This window comes from Myiozetetes cayanensis, unplaced genomic scaffold (assembly GCF_022539395.1).
Source record: "Myiozetetes cayanensis isolate MyiCay16 unplaced genomic scaffold, myiCay2020 scf2-11, whole genome shotgun sequence".
Taxonomy (NCBI): domain Eukaryota; kingdom Metazoa; phylum Chordata; class Aves; order Passeriformes; family Tyrannidae; genus Myiozetetes; species Myiozetetes cayanensis.
This window is the reverse complement of record NW_026087411.1, coordinates 47,900,207-47,921,768: the sequence shown is the minus strand read 5'-3', so window position 1 is coordinate 47,921,768 and position 21,562 is coordinate 47,900,207. Positions and strand designations below refer to the sequence as shown.

At 36.6% G+C, this 21,562-nt stretch overlaps 1 protein-coding gene across 11 annotated transcripts in view; it reads right to left on the bottom strand.

Annotated features, from left to right (window-relative positions):
* The window catches only part of UTRN (utrophin), a 389,435-nt gene that overhangs the window by 51,004 nt on the left and 316,869 nt on the right, over positions 1 to 21,562 (bottom strand). For all 11 annotated transcript variants that reach the window (XM_050314411.1, XM_050314404.1, XM_050314409.1 and 8 more), the window contains 4 exons: positions 19,395 to 19,455; positions 8,998 to 9,059; positions 7,918 to 7,992; positions 877 to 1,078 (listed from right to left, as the gene is read on the bottom strand). In XM_050314411.1, coding sequence (XP_050170368.1) covers positions 877 to 1,078; positions 7,918 to 7,992; positions 8,998 to 9,059; positions 19,395 to 19,455 — 400 coding nt within the window. The remainder of the gene's footprint in view (positions 1 to 876; positions 1,079 to 7,917; positions 7,993 to 8,997; positions 9,060 to 19,394; positions 19,456 to 21,562) is intronic.

Below are 21,562 nucleotides of genomic sequence, written 5' to 3'. Positions count from 1 at the left end.
GAGCTCCATATCACCACAGGGTACTGCTGGATTGGACTCTCTCATGTTTTCTGAGGCTCAGCTCTCTCTCTGGAAATAGCAGATGTGTATTTAAATGAACCCACAAGTTCTTACTGTAAGCATTCCAAAATATTCTTGAAGAAAACTCACAGTCCCCATGGGAAATACACATTTGTCGCCAGGATGAGGGCAGGTAAACTACATAACACCAGCCCTCAGAATTCACATATGGCAGGAGTTGCACCTGCTGGAAGTGAGCAAGGACACTGCTGACCCTCCGGAATCAGACAGGCTTTAGTGCTGAGGTCAGAACAACCTCCACTCGACAGAGGACTGAGGAGCTCAGCCAGCATTATGGTGTGCAAATAATTAAGTGTAAAACAAACAATAAAACTGTCCATATCTGTGGCAGAAATAGAATCTGGTATGAATGGCAAACAGTCTGGGAAATCTGGAACATTTATAGCAGGAACACAGCTAAAGTGGTGTATCTAGCCGTCTACTCATGTATACATTTCTTGAAAACCTGTCAAAATTTCTTTGGGAGTATAAAAGCAGTGTACCTTTTGTTCAGCGTATCTGAGCAGGATGGCATAAGAAACATCTCATTGCAAACAACTGCACTTTTTCACTATCGAGTCAAAAATATCAAAATGTATAACTTTTTATTAAATAACTTTTTAATCATTTTTCTATTATTATGAGCACTTGCTCAAGAAAGTAACTCAGAAAAAAATACACAACACTCCTATAAGCCTAGCATTTTTGACAAGTCACATGTGCAAAAATTACCAATTTTGTCTCCATGATGCATACTTTGTTAATACTATATTAAATTCATGGGGTACACACTGCGACTAAAAACTTTTTACTTACCTATCATACACGTTGAGTAGCCAGTTAAGACACATGTCTACACAGAGAGGAACATTCACCATATCTTTGTGTTTCTCTTCAAGTCCACTGTAGATAGTAGTGAGACAGCTGATCACATCCTGTACACCAATCAGCTGGTCATTTTGACTTAACTTCTGCTGTTTAAAAACTTCACTTGTTGTGTTCAGGTCCAATAGGTCCACTAACAGCAGGTGATTAAAAAAACCCAAAAAATAAGAAAAACAAAACAAAAAAAAAAAAGAAAAGAAAAAAGGTGTGAATATAGAAGCCTGAGCATAGCATTGACAATACTCGTTCATGTGCATTGTAGCAAACACTGCAGAAAATTAGCTAAGTAGCTTTCACTTAGTAACATTAGAGTGACAAGCCATTCTCTGTGACTAGTCAACAGCATTCAGTGCTATATATTTAAAAATAGAATAAGAACACCATAATGACACTGCACATCTCACAACAGCATTAAAATAGCTGCTGAAGTAGTCTATGTAATTAGAATATCCTTGTTTGAGATGCACACAGAGTATATTAGGTTTACAGGATTCTTCACACTGACCATAAAGCAGAATCCCATAAAATGACTATCAGTTTTGATTAAATTTAAAGCTAAGCAAATCCTCAGGTAGCAATGTTCTCTTAAATGCACTAACAATGTACTGAGGCCTGATTAACTGAACAGCAGTTGCTAAATTAGGGCTTAAAAGAAAGGGAGAGGGACACAGGGAGACTATTTACTGTAGTTTTCCAGAACACTAAATAGTATGCTTTCATGAAAAACATTTTGATCTCCTTTATTACAGGATTCTTTGTATCAGCAGTTGGTGATGCTATGGATATCTTACAGGTAAAAAGGATTTTGCTGCAAAACCACCCAAATGTCATTGTGAAAATCTGGGGCTTGCATGGTGAAAATAAAAACTATTCTTTTGAAACTCCTTTTGCAAAAGGAAGTGGAAGAGAGCAAACATATATGGTATAATTCTCAGTGACTTTTTTTTACAGAAGCAAGTACTTCAGTAAAAAAATTAGTTGCAATGTATTAGCATGCTTGCTACAGTATAAACAACACGAAGTTGAAGTATATTTCAATCTCATACTGAGCAGTTTCTGAAGAGTCATTGACACATTTGCACTATAAATGCCATCTTTCAAAGGAAAAAAACCCAACATGACAGTTTTGTTGTGAATTGCTCTACACCAATAGTCATAGAACGAACAGAATCACAAAATTACTTGGATTAAAAGGGATCTTAAACAGCACTAGTTCCAACCCCCCTGCCATGGGCAGGGATGAGAACCACTAGACCAGGTTGCTCAAAGCCCCATCCAACGAGGCCTTGAACACTTCAGGGACAGAGCATCCACAACTTCTCTGGGCAACCTGTTCCAGGGCCTCACCACCTTCTGTCATCTAATTTAAATGTCTCCTCTCTTAGTTTAAAACTGCTCTCTTTTGTCCTATCACTACTTGTTCATGTAAAAAGTCCCTCTCCCTCTTTTTTATAAGCCCCCTTGAGGTACTGGAAGGTTGCTGTAAGTCTCCCTGGAGCCTTCTCTCTCCAGTTGAACCACTTCAGCTCTCTCAGTCTGTCCTCCCAGGAGAGGTACTCCATCTCCCAATTATCTTCATGGTCCTCCTATGGACCCACCCCAACAAGTCCACATCTTTCTTATGCTGAAAATAGTACTCTTAAGTGTGGTATCACGAGAGCAGAGCAGAGTGGGACAGTAACAGTGTTAAATAAGAACCCTAGAAGGGCAGTCCATGTAAATTGGGTAAGTCTCGCTTGGGATGGAAAACTAGGTACTTCACCATAAAATGAGAAACAGTACCTCACAGCCCTTGCTTTTCCTCCCCTGCACTAATATTGGTACATTCTGTTCTAACTTTACAGGACCAGATTTACAGGGGGTTTACATTTGTTTGCTTTTCATTTTCTTTTTGTTTGTTTGTTTGGGGTTTTTTTAAGCCCATCTCTTGGGCTTGCAAACAAATGCCAGTCATGTGTTTATCAAAGAGGCAGACTGGTAATTGCAGCAAAACACCTTGCCACTAGTTTGACCTGAGGTAGAAGTATTTTGCAGTATGCTCACTGCAGCATAATCTTCTACAGTAGCTAGAAATACACTGGAAAAGGCATATTTAAAAACAAAACAAGCCTACACACAGGTCAAAATGTAACCTTGACTACTTTTTGGAGAAGTGGAGGAAGTAGAGTGAAACCAAGTGCAAAACTATAATCTGCTATCCAATCACATAAATACTGAACTCAGGAGATAGCCACTTTTCATGCTTTTTCATTCATGACTTATACAGGGGGGAAGAAAAAACCCAAAATTTTTGCAACTGGTTTGCTGGGTTTGGCTTTGTTTTAGCTTTGATTTGCTGTGGTAGCTTTTTTGTTTGTTTTGTTTGCTTTTTTTTGTGGTTTTTTTGGGTTGTTGGTTTTTTGTTTGGTTTTTTTTTTGTTTTCTGGTTATTTTCCAACCTATTTCTGTAAGGTACTTAATGGTTGGCTGAAAGCTTCACAAACAGACTGACAGTACCCAAAAGCTGCCCTTTTTAAAGCCAGAATAAACTTGGAAAGCTTTGGAATGCCAGAAAGTTCTAGCCTTTGGGTTTGGCTTACACAACCACCCTTGCCCTGAGAACAGCAGTCCAACAGACACTAAGCCTGCTATCTTCACATCTTGATCTGCTGGCATTAAGGTCTCACATTCACATTTCTGCCAAAGTATTCCAGAGGGAGTTGGGAAAGAAAACTGTGCTGCTATACTAATGCAAATTAAGCTAAAGTTACACTTTTGGATGACACCACCCATGGAAAACAACCAGCGGAAGTTATTTCCATCCCTGCTTACTTCAGCAATCACCTGGCTAAATAAACTTTGGGTACAGGCAGTTATCCTGTCATGCCACTTCTGGCATAATGCCCACACAGTTTTCAGTGCATTTGTGCAGTACCATTCTGCAACTGCTGAAATGTGCTGAATGACCAGTCCTGCTTTTAACCAACAAATGGGCACAAGGACCGTTTCTTTCCTTTCTGCAGCAAGGAGATCTTCCCAAAGAAAAAACTATTAACAGAAACCATATAATTCAGCACTGTTAAAGCAGATGTGAGTGACTGATTCAGTAGCAATTAACTATATGCAGCTGCTAATGGCAAACTTGAGGCTGCTGTAATCCCACGGAAAATAGTCAGGCACTACTACTGTGGAGTTCTTGTATTAAAAAGATCTTGTAAATGATAGCAGAAATGTAAATTTCCTGCAAAGAGACTGCACTGAGGGAAGCGCTCACAGCTCTCGCTTTTAGTCCCATGTGCCTAAATGTTCCGTTTCTTCAACTTGTCTGATTGATATTCCTATTAGCATTCTTAAATTTTAAATCACCTAGAGGAACTCAGCGACAGAATTCTGAATATACAAGGTGATTTTGTTCCTTTTTTGCCTTTCAGTAATACACTTCAGTATCTGGGGCACTATAATTTCTTGAAAATGAGCTAAAGTATGCTGGACAATAAAATATTATAGTCAGGATCTGGTGCTGCATAGCTGCCCAGTACAACTGCAACAAAGGACCCTCTCTGGCCCCATTCTTCTGCTACAGTGGGAAAGCACTGCCAGTACATCTGCCTCACATAATCAGAGACAGAGAGGCTAAGAATTTATTCTTTTCAACTCGCAACCTTCTTATATACCTGCAAAATGTAGGTATATGCACATGTGTGTCTCTGCAGGAGACCTGCCAAAAAACAAGATGAAACATAACTCTACTTTCCTATTTCCAAAAAAGAATGAGCAAAATGGTAGTAAATAACTTCATCAGAAACATGGGGTTTTGACGCTTACCCAGAAGACAGATATGGCCTTAGCAAAGTTTTCTAAAGTACAGTTCTCAAAATACAAACTCCAGAACCTGTTGGTATAGCACTAACACTGCATTATCAGTCCCCACTGCAAAGTCAATATCTATCAGGTGCCAGTAGGACTGTTCACCCAGTTCCAGCTGTGCCCTTGAAGTTCCTACCAAAAAGGCCTTTGCCATTATACACACACACTGTGGCTGTGACAGCAATTTGTCATATTTTACAGTGATCTCCACTTGTGGTGATTTGTTTTGACGTTTTCTTTGCCTTAGCACATAAGCCTTTCTGAAGTATTCTACATCCAAACACCTTTAAAAGGCATCCACAGTTAAAAATACAAGAAATACAATGGAAGACTAAAGTAACTCAGACTAAAGAAAGAATAGCAGTGGCACAGAAGATTACTCTTTCCCTTCCTCAAAACAAAACCACTAACAAATAGAAGTCAAGAAATTGTAGAGAGTGCTGAACCAGTCTCCTCTTCCTTAGAGAGGAGGTGCTACCACATGCTGCATTTTTGCTATCTCAGCCATTTATGGGACAGAATCAGGTTAAGAATCATCACAGTCAAAGGGAATTTGACATATTCTCTAGCAAGAACTAATCAGTTATGTGAACAATGACAAAAGGAACAGCACCAATTATATTTTTGAAGGTTGTCTTAAAGTTGTCCCAGATCATTATGAGTTCCTGTTCAGAAAGAGAAAATTTCACTAGCATTAAGCTTTGTGGATAATCTGCAATGTCTTCCTTAAAAACCCACAATATTGTGTTTTCACAAATTACACCAATCCTTTGTCAGGTATGGGTGTATAATAAAGACAAACTATTTTTAGCTATTGTCTCTTCCCACAGAGCATAGAGATGAAGCAAACAAACAGCTTCATAGATAAGGCAGATTGGATCTGTAGAAATGACAAGTTTTACTCCTGGCTCTTTCAAACCAGCATATTCTCTTTACTTCTTCCTACTTCCTTCTGTCCTCTTCTTCCACCTCCCTTCCCTGAAACTCGAGACGATAGAAAGGCACTTCTGAAAACTGTGAATGAGGAGAGCTACCCATGGCACTTACCACAGAAATGGATATATTTTTTAGTAAAAGAGCAGAAAGTATGGCCCTCTTCAAAGCCTATGGAAGTAATGAAAGTGAAGTCTGGTCTACAAAGGTCACTACACAATCTGTATGCATGTCAGAAATAAGCAGTGTGATTAGCATCTGTCATGTTCCATCTGTTTTTTCACATTCTTCCCTGAGGAGCAGCATACACAAGGAGAATTTTAGCTTGCTTTCTGATTTCCTGCTTTGCTTTTTGTTTTCAGGTACATGCTGATGAATACTTTATACTCTGCACACTGATAAGTGGAAAGCTCATAATGGACTTTAGTCTTGCTGGGAGATGAAACTATAGTTTTGGATGAGACCACACCTCTTGCACAAAGAAGTGCAGGCTATGCCAAAGAAATAGTTTTTCTTTCAATACCAGCAGACAATTTTTCAAAGGACAGGTTCTGTTTTTTCCCCAGGTGTAAAACCTTGAATCTAAGATCTTGAACTTGATTAGAAATTCTGTGAGAAGCCAGAACAGCATATGAAGAAGGGGTGAGAGGTAATCATAAGAGCATGTGCTGTACACAGATACACTCTAGTTTTCTGGAGTAGCCAGTTATCATCTTAGGCACTGCTTCATTTAGTATGATGCATATCTGAAGATCAGCCAGCTGTCTTCTAGGCAGTAAATGAAACTAATCACCTGGAGGTTAGGTAGGGACCCCTCTTTGTGCAACTCCTTTCTTGCTTGCATCTCTAGGATGGCTTTGCACTTCTTGTGTTCCTACTCATACTGCAGTACTGTACACCCTTCAGGGCTGAAAAGTCCTTCCACAGCAAGGATTCCTAACTTATAAAAAGAAAACTTGCTAATGTCTTTCAACATCCTTATACCCTCTGTTGCCAAGACCTTCTAAAAGGTCTAAAATCCGCAACCTTCACACTCATTCACATCCCACATCTCCTTTCAAAATTTTCCAGTTTCTTTTTGCTTTTTCTACTTCACCCTATTTTCCTACTGATAGATGTGTGTTCTTATGTATTTACTTTTCCATTCACAGTCTTAATAATTTTTAAAATTCAGTTTGCTTTGCACAGGGGACTCAGAAAGAGCACAGAACCTCACTGTAACACGTTGTGTGACTTGGAGAAATTCCAAGTCCAGAGACCAGCAGATCTCCTGACCTATCACTTCAGAGGCTGCTAAACTTTGAATGAACATGGTAGTCACGCAACTTGCTAGTTGTGATATAATATGAAATGCTTTTTAAAATATCTAGCAAATATAGAACAGAAAATTGGAGATACAAATGTCAACTTTGGAAATGAAGTCACTGAGCCTACTCAGTAGACACCTATACTTTCTTACTGATAAAATATATGTGCACTTTGGAGTGAATTTGTGCACAAAATATATGTGCACTTTGGCTGAATTATTAGATTGCTTGGGAACGGGAACAAATGCCAATAGGTTTGGGCATAATATCCAATGAGCATACTAAATGCATTGTTATTTCCCATTTAAATTTAAGATCATTACCCATATTGCACATGCACATATACACATACTATTACTGCTGTTAATAATAGTAGTTTATTTTGTCCTAGTAGCTTTTTGTGATTAAAATGTACAGCAATAGCAACTACAGAGATCTGTATCCTTTTCCTTCATAATTTGAGCAGCCTGAATATCTCTTTAATTGAAGTTCACACAGCATGGAACAGAACTCTCTAAAATATAATAAAATACCTAAGTTTATGTCACAGGTCAGGACTTTAGCTTATTCCACATCGGTTTGTACCAACTTGTATCAGGAACAGTACTCAAGAGGTCCAAAATCTATTTCCCTATCACTTCTCAAAGCATTCTTAGTGGGTATACCATTTCAACTTACCTGCTGTACCTCTTTCTTTATTAACTTATTTCATTTACTTGCAATAATGACACGTACTACTGGCAATTCTTTCTGCCATTTTGTTGGTTGACAATGTGCCAGGGATGAAATCTTGTCCACTGCTAAACATTAATGTTGTTAGACTGAAGACGACCCTCCCTCCCCCAAGTACTGTAGAGAAACAATTTGTCCCAAAGGCCAAACTCACAGCACAGTGCCTTCTGCAGTCTCCGGATTTTGATGGCTGTACGGTAGGCAGAGAATCGTACGTTGTTCAAGTCAGCTGAAACAGCAGAACAGAAATATGAGAGGCCCTAAATATAGAGTTCATAATTTTCCTTTACATATAAATTTTCACATTTTGGAAGAAGTCTGTTATCCCTTGTCTTATCTGCAATGAATTAATAGGATATATCAGAGCAAATTAAAAAACCTGACAATTTGGGATCCCAGTCCAATCCACCTGCAGAGAAAGCCTCCTGACTCTCATAGTCCAGGACCTTAAGAGATTGGCACCCCAGAAATCCTCGAAACACTAGCTTGAAACAAGCTAGAAACACTAGCTTGGCACATGTAATACGTATACATACGATAGAGTTTTACAAACATATTATGCACTGGTTCATAGTTTCCAGACAACTGCTCAAATACAGTATGTTTCACAAATAATTTACAACTCCATCAGATAACATACAGGAAACAGGGGGCAGCAAATGTCACAGTAACAGAAAAAAATGGCTTTTTAAAGCCACAATTTCTATGCCATTACTTTGTAAGCAGTGCTTCAAAAGGGACAGTCAGATAGGTGTAAGCTCTATTTTAGAAACAGGTACAGTAACTTTTTTTCCTCTCGTAGAATGGGAGATTTCACAGTAAATGCTGATGTTATCAGGGCACGCTGAACTAATTGTATCATAATACAGTTTAGCCTTTACTGAAAGCACAGTTGCGCTAATTTATTACAAAATTTAGTTCCTTGCAGACCAGCATCCTGGTTTACACATGCAGACAGCCTATAGCACTGGACAATTCCTTTTGAAGTTAAAATAAACGAAACAAGGTACTGCCTTAAAGCATACAGAGTATATTGTTCAGAATTAGTATTAGCAAAAGAAAATACACATGACATGACCAAGGCAGCAGGTTTCATGCAGACCGTGTCTCACTGCAAAGCGGGAAATGCTGTTACACACAATTCGTGGCAACTCAAACATGGTCATCATACAAATGCAGCTTTTACTCTTGGAATAAAAATCACATAATATTTTATTTTAAGAAGTGCACTCACCTAAGGACTGGAACAGATCAGTCATTTTAGGATGATCCCAACAAGTTGTCTGTGTCTCATGACTACAAAGGAACAAAGTAATCAGAGTTTCAGGAAACACACTCACACACTTACAAAGAATAAAAACCTAAAGATATTCTGATTTTCTGCATTTAAGTGCCAAGAAATCCCTCAGGCACTAATTAAAATGCATGATCCGTGCCATTGATTTTCTAATCAGAAAATTAGACAGGCAACAGCCCACCCATATTAATAATATTTAGTTTTGATTCTAACTGTGACTGTATCAGTTGAACACTGATTCTGCAGCTAAGAAGTAAGCTAATAAGGTAAAATGCAAAAATTTCCTGAGGCTGTAAAAACAATAAACATACTTGCAAAAACAATTAGAAAATAAAAAGTATTGAGATTTTATTTCAATCTTCATTGCATATCTGAGCACATGTACCAGAACACATATATACTAGAACAACGATTTTAAGCTTTACCTGTATGTATTATCAAATCATTTAGGTTGGAGAGGAGCTTTAAAATCATGGGAGTCAAATGGAAAGCCTAATCACTGTCACACAGCTAATCAATAAGTATCTTCATTTATAGGGCATGCTCTACATTACTGTTCATAGAACAGAGATGCAGTAGGCAGCATCCCTTTACCTACTGTTTAGTGTTGTTGTTTCAATTTATCAAGGTTTCAAGCATGCAGCCATAGGGATCCAAACATGTATTATGTCAGGTCCACTGAAATTTCCAATTCCCTTCTGTGAGTCACATATTTATCAATATCAACTGCTAGAATGACTGCACATTTTTACTGACAAAGGATTAGATTTGAATTAGATTTGCAAGATAATTAATCAGAGAAGTCGTGTTAAAAAGATCATAGAATTACCTTTAAAAGTTAATGAAAATGAAATTATGCTAGGTTAGCAAATTTAACAGTAATGAGCAGAGAATGCCATGTATTTCACCTTTGTTTTCATTTGAAAATTGTTAATGTGCACAGTTTTTTTTCCACGTAGAGGGAGGGATACTCTGTTATAAATAACAACTTTAAATGCCATTAAATGTAGTGAACTGTATTATCATTTGGCATATATAAGTGGCTGTACCTCAGTGGATGCTCAATAATTTATCATCAGTGTTTATTTTTTAATTTATTTATTTTTGAGGAACCAACCAAGAATGAACCGTTTTATGCTGGGTGGTAAAAAAAAAATGGGGTAGAAGGTCTTTGCTCTGAAAAGCTGCAGGGACAGGACAGGTATCATAATGGGGAGACAGACTCCTAACAAAGGAAGTGCTGAGGGTCCTTCTTTACATTATTCTCTGAGGTGCACTAGTGGAAAGTGCATGAAATAGGTCTTAGCACAGGGGATATTATCTTTATTTTACAGTCCATACACCAGTGTGACCCTTCCAGCTTTGGGTTTAGCCTAAGTCTTCAGAGACAGCTTCTCCCTGTCATCAGGCTTCACACCATGCCATGGATCTCATTTGTCCATCTGGCATCATCACAACTTTGTGAGGTGTATTTCATGGAAGTTCATAGACAAAATTATATATTTCCTATTAATACAGTAGGTAAAAAAATCTTCTTTTCCTTCTTTGTGATTATTCCTTAGTGGTTAACTGAAAGGAAGGAGAAGCCCTGCATATGATTATAGTTAAAAAAGAGAGATTTATACAACAATCAAAACAACTTCTGCTAGACCTTGACTGACTTTGAAATGCTTTAGCAAACACTCCTCAATTCAGATGAACATTAAAGAACATCTTTACATCTGAATACATTTTTCCTGAACAGAAACTTTTATTTGATCAGTTTGATATCATCATCATCACATGAATTGCATTCATGTTTCACATTTCAAATGAGGTGGTCAAGGCTCTGATATACTGAACTCCAAAGCTAATGCATGCCAGTACCTAAATCGGTGGGTTTGCACTTTCTAGACAGACACTTTTAAAGCAGCACTATGTTTATCCTTGTCCAGAAAAGTCATTTCAAAAACGAGTTGCTTGACAATCATTTTCCTGGAAGAGGCACACCAATAAATCATCATGAAGCCAACAACAAGAAAGGGATGTATCTAGGTTTGGTGCTTTGCCAAGGTAAAGGCAATTGACTCTGCAGCATTCTCAAATACCCTAGTGTCAAAGGACTACAGTATAATAGAAAGAAGAACATACACAGCTTCAGTAAATAGGAACAGAAAATAGAATGGTTCATACGGGCCAACTTATTAAATAACCTTAAAAGTACTCCTCAAACTGACAGATGTCTGCACTATCATGTTAAGTGGGATGCCATAATTATCATGTTGCCAATTAGGATTGATTTCTGTTGACAAAACCCATTGCAACTGCCCACAGAAATGGATCCAATATGCAATCAATTTAATAAAGTTTGTTTTAAGGACATTGCTTCAACCAAACTTTCCTAAAGTCAAACCTCAAAACAAAAATACCAAAATGCCAAACAAAGGGATATTTTGTTATCAACATAAGAAGTGATAAGGATTTCTTAGGATTTCTGAGAAAAAACGTCTTAACTAAAACACCTTCAAACTTTTATGTTAGAAGTAAAGTAGGTGGTTGGACTGTGACAGAAGCTATAAATACATGTACACATAAAAATACATTTCTATTTTAAATGTTGAATAATTAGTGCAAGCAGTGAATGTAAACAACATGTAGTGTAGCTGAACCAAATCCTGTTTACTGCCTTAGAAACTATGATGTCAAAATTAGTCATAAAGACTTTGTTGAATCGCAGCCTTTATTTCTGAGTTCCCTATTTTCTAGTATTAAAAATAGAGTTCCATGAACAAATCTATTTCTAACTAGTGGGTTATTAGGAAGTGTAGCAGAAATGCAAAGTTTATTTTGCTAGGTCCAGAGACCTTTTTTCTCTTTTTATTTTTTTTAATTAAAAACAAAACAAACAAAAAACCCACACAAAACAAACAAACAAACAAACAAAACCCCAAAAAACTAGTTAAATACTTGGATAAATCCTCACCCTTTTCTTACTATCCCTCTGGAAATATACTCCATTACACATTCATAATGCTTAATCAGGATGTGAGTATAGTTAATTGCAATTTAGATTACATCTTCTAAGTAATTTATAAACCAATATGCAATGAATAAGAACTTCTTTTACTAATCAAACTTTACCCCTTAAATCAAGTTTCCAAGATTTAAGAACAAACAACAGTTTCATTATTGAAATTGTATGCTTTAAATACAAAGTGTCAGTACAACTTTATCTGAAAGACTAAAATCACTTTAAAAGTGACAACGTGCCATGCAAAAAAATCTGGTTTTTCTTCTATTTTGTGTTTGCTTAACACGAAGCAGAAAAAGTGAAGGAGATACCAAAACCTTTATATTCTGCACTATCATCTCGTTTCTCAATTTAATGCAGTAAGTACCTGAACAGTTAAATCTTCTCTTTACAGATAAACACAGAACATGAAACTTATACCTAATAAAACAATAAATGTAAAACATTTTTATGTTTCTATTTTATTTGCAAGAGAAAGACATTTGTGCCAGACTGTGTGTAAACTAACAGGTTTTTAAATCTTATCACTCAGTTCCTTTCTATGCCACACTGATTATGTGAGAAAGGAGGTTCAGTGAACATCACCTGGTGAAACCGAAAAAAGGCGAGAGAGAATCCCTTCTCCCAGACTTGTTCACAGTTACCTTAAAGTCAGTACTACCCGACAGATGCTAAATGACTACAGAGGGTGAACATGACTGTGCCAGCCTAATCTGAAAACATTTAGCATGAAACCATTGGTAACAGCTGAGCAATTCTGTGCATGGATCCAGCAGAGAAGAGGAATGGGTTCAGAGTGAGTGAATCACCAGCTCAACAGTCTGTCCAGGTCAAAGGAGGCAGGAGCTTCACTGTCACAGGCAGTGCTGCTACCACCACCACTGAATATATTCTATGGGTAGGTTTCACTTCGATACCAAAGCCAGACAACTCTGGACAGATATGATGAAAAAAAGATAAAACTGTAAATGTAATAAGAGTTATAAAAAACTCATCTCACTGAACTTCTGAAAAGATTCAAAACAAGCATTTAACCAAGGGCAGACAAATGTTGAGATTCTTTCCTCTCTGTTACAACTACCATGGCACTTCTATCCCAGGTCACAGTGGTGCTTGAGCCAAGAGGCACCTTCTCATGCAAGTACACAACTAACGTCAAGAACTGCTTGTAGAGTGAGGTAATGTTTCCTTTGACTGAAAGTGAACAAAAATTGGGCTCATTATTCATCTTGCTTGTAGATGGTACACAAAAAAAAAAAAAAAAAAGAATTGTTCGAGGTCTACAGGAGCACAGGTCACTAGATTTCATTCTGCACAGTAGATGGCATAAGAAGGTATTTCCGCTATCACAGAAGTGAGTTGGCCTACAGGGCAGTAACACAAGTGGTATGAACATATTACATCTTTCCACATGGTTTAGTCAGGGAAGAATTTAAAGCGTTTGACTAAGAAGCATTGTTTTTTTGTTAGTATCAAAAGACTGAATTATTCAGAGCAAATGTCTTCTAGCTCTCTTCTGACAAACTTATGGACCCAACATAAGCCACGCAACAAAACATGAATCCATTAATATACTGCCTCAGAAGACATTGTAATTTAAAAAGTCTAAATTTTACTAAATAAAACAAATTATAACCATAAAATACTCCAAATTACAAACCCCCCACATATTAATGAAGTGCTTTAAAGTTTACATGACAAACATTTGCCCTTACTATGCATTTCTTATTGATCATGTTTGGTAGTAGCTTTCTAATTATAATTGGTAAAGGTATTTCATTTTAAAAACACTTCCTGGTTGTAAATAAGAAGCTGGGGAACAGTTAGCATGTCATTTAAGTTATGTTCTCTAGACATAAAAGAACAGTCCTGTTGAAGTGAAAGGATTAGGTTGTACATCTCCAGGTGTTTCCAGATGCCCGTGGACTTGTGAAAAAAATTCCATTTTTTCTTTTTCAGTTTTTTCTACAAGAAAGAAAACTAGAGACAGGTTTGTGGGTCTTTTTTTTATCATTTCTTAGCATGGGCAAGGCCTGTGTTGATAATCCCTGGCAAACACCACAAGAAACAGTACTCTGGCATGATGTTAAGTACCTTTCTGTTTCTGTAGTCATTTGCATAGAACTCTGACTTTGGGGCCCTTGCCAAAATTCAAATGGCATAACATCCCCCCTTCATAAATATGTGGGTGTTTTATCTAGATATCTGTATATCTTCTTTTTAAGCCCAACAGAAAATACTGTTTTGTGGTAAAAAAAGAGTTGGCATAATACATCCCCATGGTATTGCACCTTAGAGGTTGGTAAAACAATTTATATGCAGATATTTTAAAATCACTCCAGAGTAAATGTGCTACTGCATTTCTTCAATTGAAAACAAAGACCAGCACAGGAACTGGTAATTGAAGAAACTCTCAAAACCTCAAACCCTTATTACCTCTTTCTGCAAATCAGGTTTTATTTTCCCTTCTAAGGGAAATACTTATTAATCCTTAAAAGAATGGGATTATGCCTATAACTAGAATAAGGAAAAAAAAATTTTTTTGTTCCATTAGTTCTCCGTATCTTCCCCATACAGGCATAAACCAAACATCAGGAAAGACTTTCTTAAGAGCCTTAAAAAATCGTGAAGCAGAAAACATTTTATTCCTGTGCCCCATAAAGTTAAACATGATATAGGAGGTGATAACATGGGATTTCTAAGATGTTTGTTATGCCAGCCTCTTTGCAGGATTACAGAAAAGTAAGCACAGCAACTATGGTGTTTGATATGGATCAATTTAATGGCTACACCAAGAAATTGCTCTATGTAATGCCCTGCATGAGATTAAACTTACTGTGACCTCTTCTGTATCACCCTTTTGTTTCTTCTGCACAGTACAAATATCTAATAACTTATAGCATTGAAAGGTACACTGCTGAAGAACACTTAAATTACAGTTCAAAGAAAAACAGTGAGAAACACCAGGGTAATTATGTTTTCTACACATTCATCATGTTTTCCTCAAGGATGTTTAATTATCATACATAGTGTCTCCTTTATTACTTTGTTTACATTTAGAATATTTTTATTGAAATGCCATGCAATATAGGCTTTATTTTTTTTCCATTTACTGTTATGGAGGCCAAGGATGTCTTATTTGTACGATACAAATACTTATAAACGAACAACAGAAAATTCTCCTTATTAAATCTCAAACCTTTACAAACCAACCTATGAAATACGTATTCAATGGCAAGTTTGCCAAACCTTTTGTCCAAACTTCACACTTTCATTACCTGAAGTGCATTCATAAGTACTGTGCCTGCTGTGTTGTATTCCCCTCCACATGCTCATTAGTTCCATTCTCTTTTATAAATTATGAAAGATTATGAGGTTTCTTTCCAGTAGCATCAAGATTTTACAGTTACGGTTTTCATTGAATTTTACTGACAGAGAAGACAAAGACTACAGAAATACAAAACATTTTATCAACTGCCATTAAGAAAAAAAATCAAATGGGAGGCAAAAGGATTAAATAAAATTACATCAACAGAGGCAGTACTACTTCGCAATTTTGATTAGACATTAAGACAATTGAAGAGGAGAAAATAAGGAGGCTAAATCATGTGTGTAAGTTCAGTTCACCATATTCACCATAGCCCAGGACAAACATACACCTTGATAAACCTGAGAACAGTGAATTAGAAATCCTTCTTCCAGCTAAGCAGAATAGTTGCTCCTTTTCAAAATGCCCCAAACCCAGATTGCCTCTGTCTGAATATACAGGGCAGAGGAGGTTGTAAACTGGCTTTTTGATCTTCCACATGCTTCATTACCTGATTAAATAAAACCCGAGAAAGGGCAGACATGCCAACTGTTATTAAATGGAGTGGGGAGAACAAACTGGACTCCCAAGTCACCATGGTGTGCTGCCACAAAGATCTCTTTCACAGAGACACTCCTTTCTAATCATGTAAATGCAAGCTGCCTCTGGTGTTAGAAAATAAACAGAAAAATGCTGCTCATTTGGAAATACAGACATCTTGCATCATTTTGGCATTCTCCTTACAGATTCATTGCTACCTAAATTATGCCCTCCTGCCTTCTAAGGTGCAGTTCCCTACTTTTTAAAAAAATTCATTCTCTGTGTGCAATAAAATTACAGAGTGCTGTTTGTTCTTTTTTTTTTTTCCCAAATACCTTAACAGAGGTACAACTACATCATCATCTGCAGCTATGTCTCTTTCTGAATGTTTTACATTTCTCATTCAATGACACTCACAAAACGCATTCAAAGTAAATATATGAATATATGGTTGTCTAAGAAAAGTATGTGTTCTTATTTAGAAGTAGCCTGATTTCAATTAGCATTTATTTCCCTTTCAAAATTTTTAAGACTTCTCATTTTTCAGCCACATTGGATCATACTTTTGTTATCTTTGTTCTGCTGTTTTTAATTCTTTATACCATAAAATTAACAACTGGTATCTTAAACCTTCCCTCTTAATATACAAATCTTGCTGTAAATACAGTAAATATAGTTGCTCTCAAATTATAGTTATTGAGACTCATCATAATTGTTCCTTCTACTCATGCAGTGCTTTACATAAAAGGTGAGTCTTTGCAAGGGGTTAGTACAATTAAAAAAAAAAAAAAGGAAAATTAAGTCAATCTTTCCCTCTTTCCTAGCATTCCTTTTCATATAAACATCCACCATTAAATCCTGTTGCCTATTCTCTTAAATTGTCTCACTCATGTAATCACTAATCACACAATCAGTACGTTTTTTGTGTCAGTATTGTTTTTCTCTTCTTTAAACTGTTTGAAATTAAGGAACACAAAAAGATTTAAAAGGGTATTTAAAGCCAAGAGTACTCTCCAGCCCGATCATAACAAAGCAAATGAAATTCAGAATCAGCTCTTTTCTGCTTTATCTTCCACAACTCTGATTTATCTAGGTGCTTCTGAAAACAATGATGTTTAGATCAGTAAGAAATAAAAACTGTAGGAAACTGCCAAGGTCAGTCTGCTTTTCAGACTATGAAGCTACTGAAATTCAGCATTCATCCTCAAGTTTTTTTCAAAAAATAAATCCTATCAGTTACACACACCATCATTCTCTTTCAAGACACAAGAATCAAGACATTGCTTCAACAGCATATATCATATTGCAAGTAGGGAAGGGTTACTGGAAAAGTATTCTTTGAGATGCAAGAGTTAATACTGCTGACTTCATTAAGGCCATCTTGCAAATTAAACAGTGGTCTCTGCTACTATAAAAACCTCAACAATTAAAGAACTTGCCCTACACTTCTGCTCCTTTACCAAACTTTCTGTGCAAGGCCATTAAAACAATTTCTGAGAGATGCTGGGGTTTCTTTCTCAGTCCCAACTGGCTTCATCCCCCAGTCTGTCTCTAGGGCTCAACACACCAGAGCAAGCCCACAGCACAAGCGGATACTTGGCCACCAACTGGTGAGCTTGCACGACTGCACCTAGGGCACACACTGGAAAGACTTACTTTCTTCTGAACTAGCAATGACAAAATAAAGATTTCTCGAAAACTGAACTTTGGCTGAAGTGGGGTAAGAGAGATGCTCAGAAACTCAAAAGAATGTATTAAATATGAAAAAAGGATACGCACATGTAATATTCAGGTTTAAAATATTTGCCTTGTTCAGCACAGATAAGAAGCTTTAATCTTAGTTTGTTCCACCTGTTCCTATCTCTGTTCCCCAACTGTGAGTGTACCAATTAGCTCCACAGAACCCTCTGGGTCCAACTCACACTCGATAAACCCTCCCAACTCCAGCTATCAGCTCTGATAGAGCAACAAAGTGGATTGCCATCTTTCAACATCCAGTAAGGACATACCTATAAGAAAAAAAATCACAGGCTTAGGGTAGTTTTCCTCTTGCTTTCTGAAGCTTGCTGCTTCAGCATTTTCCTTGAATTACTGCTGTAGGTGTGATCACTTTAACAGCACTTCTGCCTGAGTCTTGGCAGTGAGTGAACCTTTGCATTTAACTTTTGCCCTCTCCTCTTCCACTCAGGATGGAGCCAGATACCTCTTCTCCAGTGTGTCACAGTTTTTGTTGCCTCCTGCAAAACTTATCAGGAGAAGTACAAATACTTTCATAGAGAATTCAAGGACCTTCACAGTAGGTTTTTGCTTTTCGTAGTTACGTACTCCAGGCCTTTAAAGAAATTAATCTTCATATGACAGTTTAAAAACAACCGTCACACCTCAAGAATGATAACGGGTTTGATCAACATAGATTTACTGTTACCAGCTTTTCAAAGCTCTGAAGTACTCATAAATTGTTTGAAGCACAAAATGTGGCTCTCAGATTTATGAGCAACATGCAGTAGTAAAAAAACCTCACTTATGCTCTTTCAGAATGAACTATCTTCAGGTTTAATTCACAATCATCCTACCTCAAAAAACCTACCCTTTTCCCAAACTCAAACTGATAACATTTTAACAGATTTCCTTCTGCCTAAAATGAACTGCTCTGGGTCTCGCTTACCATACACTGTACCTTCTTAAAATTTCATTTACCTCTCAGGCAAAGGGCTATCCTCCTCTCAAAGCTGCAATCTTTGACCTTTAAAGTACCGGCAAACAGTACATAAATAAATGCTGATAGAATAAGAAAAGCCAAGTTATGGATTGCTCTGAGTAGAACACCTCAAAATCTCCGTACCTCGATAACTAAGTATTTCTTATTATTTTCAAAATAAGTATTTTGACCATTCCTTCTTGGTAATCAAGGTATTTGTAAAATTTTTGTAAATATTTATGTTAATGCATAATTTACCTTAAAATCAAGCACTATAAGAACTTCCATAAAGTAAAGAAAAGGAAAGAAGGACAGTCAACACATGTATATTTTCAAAGAAATTTAGTACAAAATGATGAATGGGCTTGATAGATATTAGTCACCACCGTTTTGCTACAGGTTATAAACTTTGTATTTTTAAATACATTATTTATTCAGCTTTTTTTCCCTTTACAGTTTATACTCTGGATGAGCCACATACAGAAGAACAAGTCTAGTTTGAACACTGATAATACATTATACTGGAATGTCCCTGCTGTTTCCTATCTGTTTGAGTGAGGTTTTAATTTGGGTTTGTCATTGATTTCTTTTTACATATTTCTGAATTATATAGCACGCAAAGCAATAACCATGACTATATAGTATACACAGCAGAACACTACGTAGAGAAACTCTTGGTAACATTTCTAGCTACTACTTAGTCCCTATGTTTTTCTGCCAGGTTATGGCGATAAAACCCTCTGTTGTGCTTAAGGAAAAAAGAATCAAGGCAAACTTACTTGATATAATAGGGCACTTTGTTATGTGAAACAGATCTCTGCCATGGAAACTGTACTGAGGCTGAGGAAATAAAGACAAGGTAGTTATTAGAAAGTACGTGTCAAATTAAAAAAATTTAACTATTTTTTATTTATTTTACAATTAATATGGTTATAACAAATGGAAACAAAATTTCCCAGACTATTTTCAGTAATTAGAAAATCAGCAGAAGAGAACTATGGCAATCTATCAAGATGATTCTAGGCATCTATTTGATGCCACACTGAAAAGAAAACAAATGTGGTGATTCTACTTCAAAGAAGGATAATAAATTCTAAGCAAGCCAGTTATCTATTCAGGAAAATTGTAGACACCAGTCTTCCTGCCTCTATACAATTATTATCAGTTTATGCTTTGAAAATAAATTATTCCACTACTATAATTAGTGCTCTGCAACAGTCAAAAAAGAAGAAATATCAACCTTATTTTTATTAGTTACATCCCTTGGTTCCTATGTGCAACTCAAATTAATGTTGATTAATTAGATATCATACATAACACCAAGAAGCCTTCTGCACACTGAACTGAAAAAGGCATAAAGTCAAACATGACCCTACAACTATGCTTATCTAAAGATCCCAGGAGATAAAAAGTTAAAAGTGTTGAGGTCAACAGGACTGTAGGCAGACAACTTATAAGCAGCTACTTACTCAAAAAAACCACAGGTACACATACCTACCAGAAATTACCAGACTAGTACCTGGGTAATTAGTGATTTATCATGGAAAAAAACTCACTTCACTAGATTCTCTGTAGAACCAGAGATGGAAAGAACAGGTAGAAATAAATGATCATCACAATGAATTTATACTGCACACATATGGCAACATTTCTGAGACAGAGTGCCTACTTGTGGGTGCTAACACTCCTGTTTCAAAACTTGCTAAAATGAGACACGGCTTCGATCCATATTGGATCTCAAGTAATTAACTCTCAATTAATGCAATTTTCTGCAAGCATGGTCCACTTTAGAGCTCATCCCTCTTCAGAAAAAAGAATCCATTTGAAAGAAACAAGTTGTGTAAGTCCCATAGGCTGTTGCAGCTACAGAGAGAGGCAGGTCTCACCCTGCTACAAGGTGACTGCTTCCCAAGGGGTTTAAGGGTTGTGACCTCACACAAAATTTCATGGTTTATAATTTAAGAAACATTCATGAACTGAAAACATAGATTAACTGAGAAGAATATTTGCAAAACTACAGGAATAAAGTAAACCACATCATTTACTGGAAAAAACAGAGAAAATTCCATCTCCCTGTTTAAAGAAGAAAATAACATTTGCAATTAAGAGGTAGGTAAAGAAAAAAAGACTAATAAAGGCTAAATGCTCAAACAGAGGTAGTTAGCTAAAAAATAATCCATAAGCATTTATAATTCTGAAAAAAAAAATAAAATCAACAAGGTAGGTGAATGTTGCCATTTCGCACATATGGTGGCTCCCGTACTACTACACTAATTATGTCAGCTAGGAATTTGCTCAACTACAATTTATATGCTATGACAGACAAAATGGTACTCTTCACTGACACAAATATGGACTAAACAAGGTACTCAATTAAATTACTAATTACTATGGACCAAGTCATACTCTACTTGTTTGGGAACAACCTTTGTAAAGTTCTCTGCTGCATGAATTTCTGGAAAATGAGACAACCACTGTATTTCAAAAATCAGTTTGCTGATGAAAACTGAACATCGTAGTTATCAATTCTGGCACTCACTAGCAGGCCTGTGGGTATTAGTATGGCTGAGAGGTGTTTTGAGTAGGCCACTGAATACCTAGGCTATTTTTTAGGGAACTTGTGGAGTCAGTACTCTGTGGATGTTCAAGGATTCATCTTAGAAGTATACAAAAACACAACAGAGAAAAGTGGATTGTCAACCTTGGAAAATAAATTAACTACAGAAAAAACAAGTTACTATTTCTAAAGGTAGGAGACAGCAAAGCAATCTCTTTGCAAAGAATAATGGATTATGAGGATTCTTCACTGTTAGCTGTTTTAGGGATGTATAAATTTACTGATCAGTAACTAACTTGCAAGGGGCTTACCTTCCATCTCAAAAGCACTGAAAAAAAGTTCAACATACTCTGGCTGCCAATGAAGGGAGAGGAAAAAATAGCTCAGCAA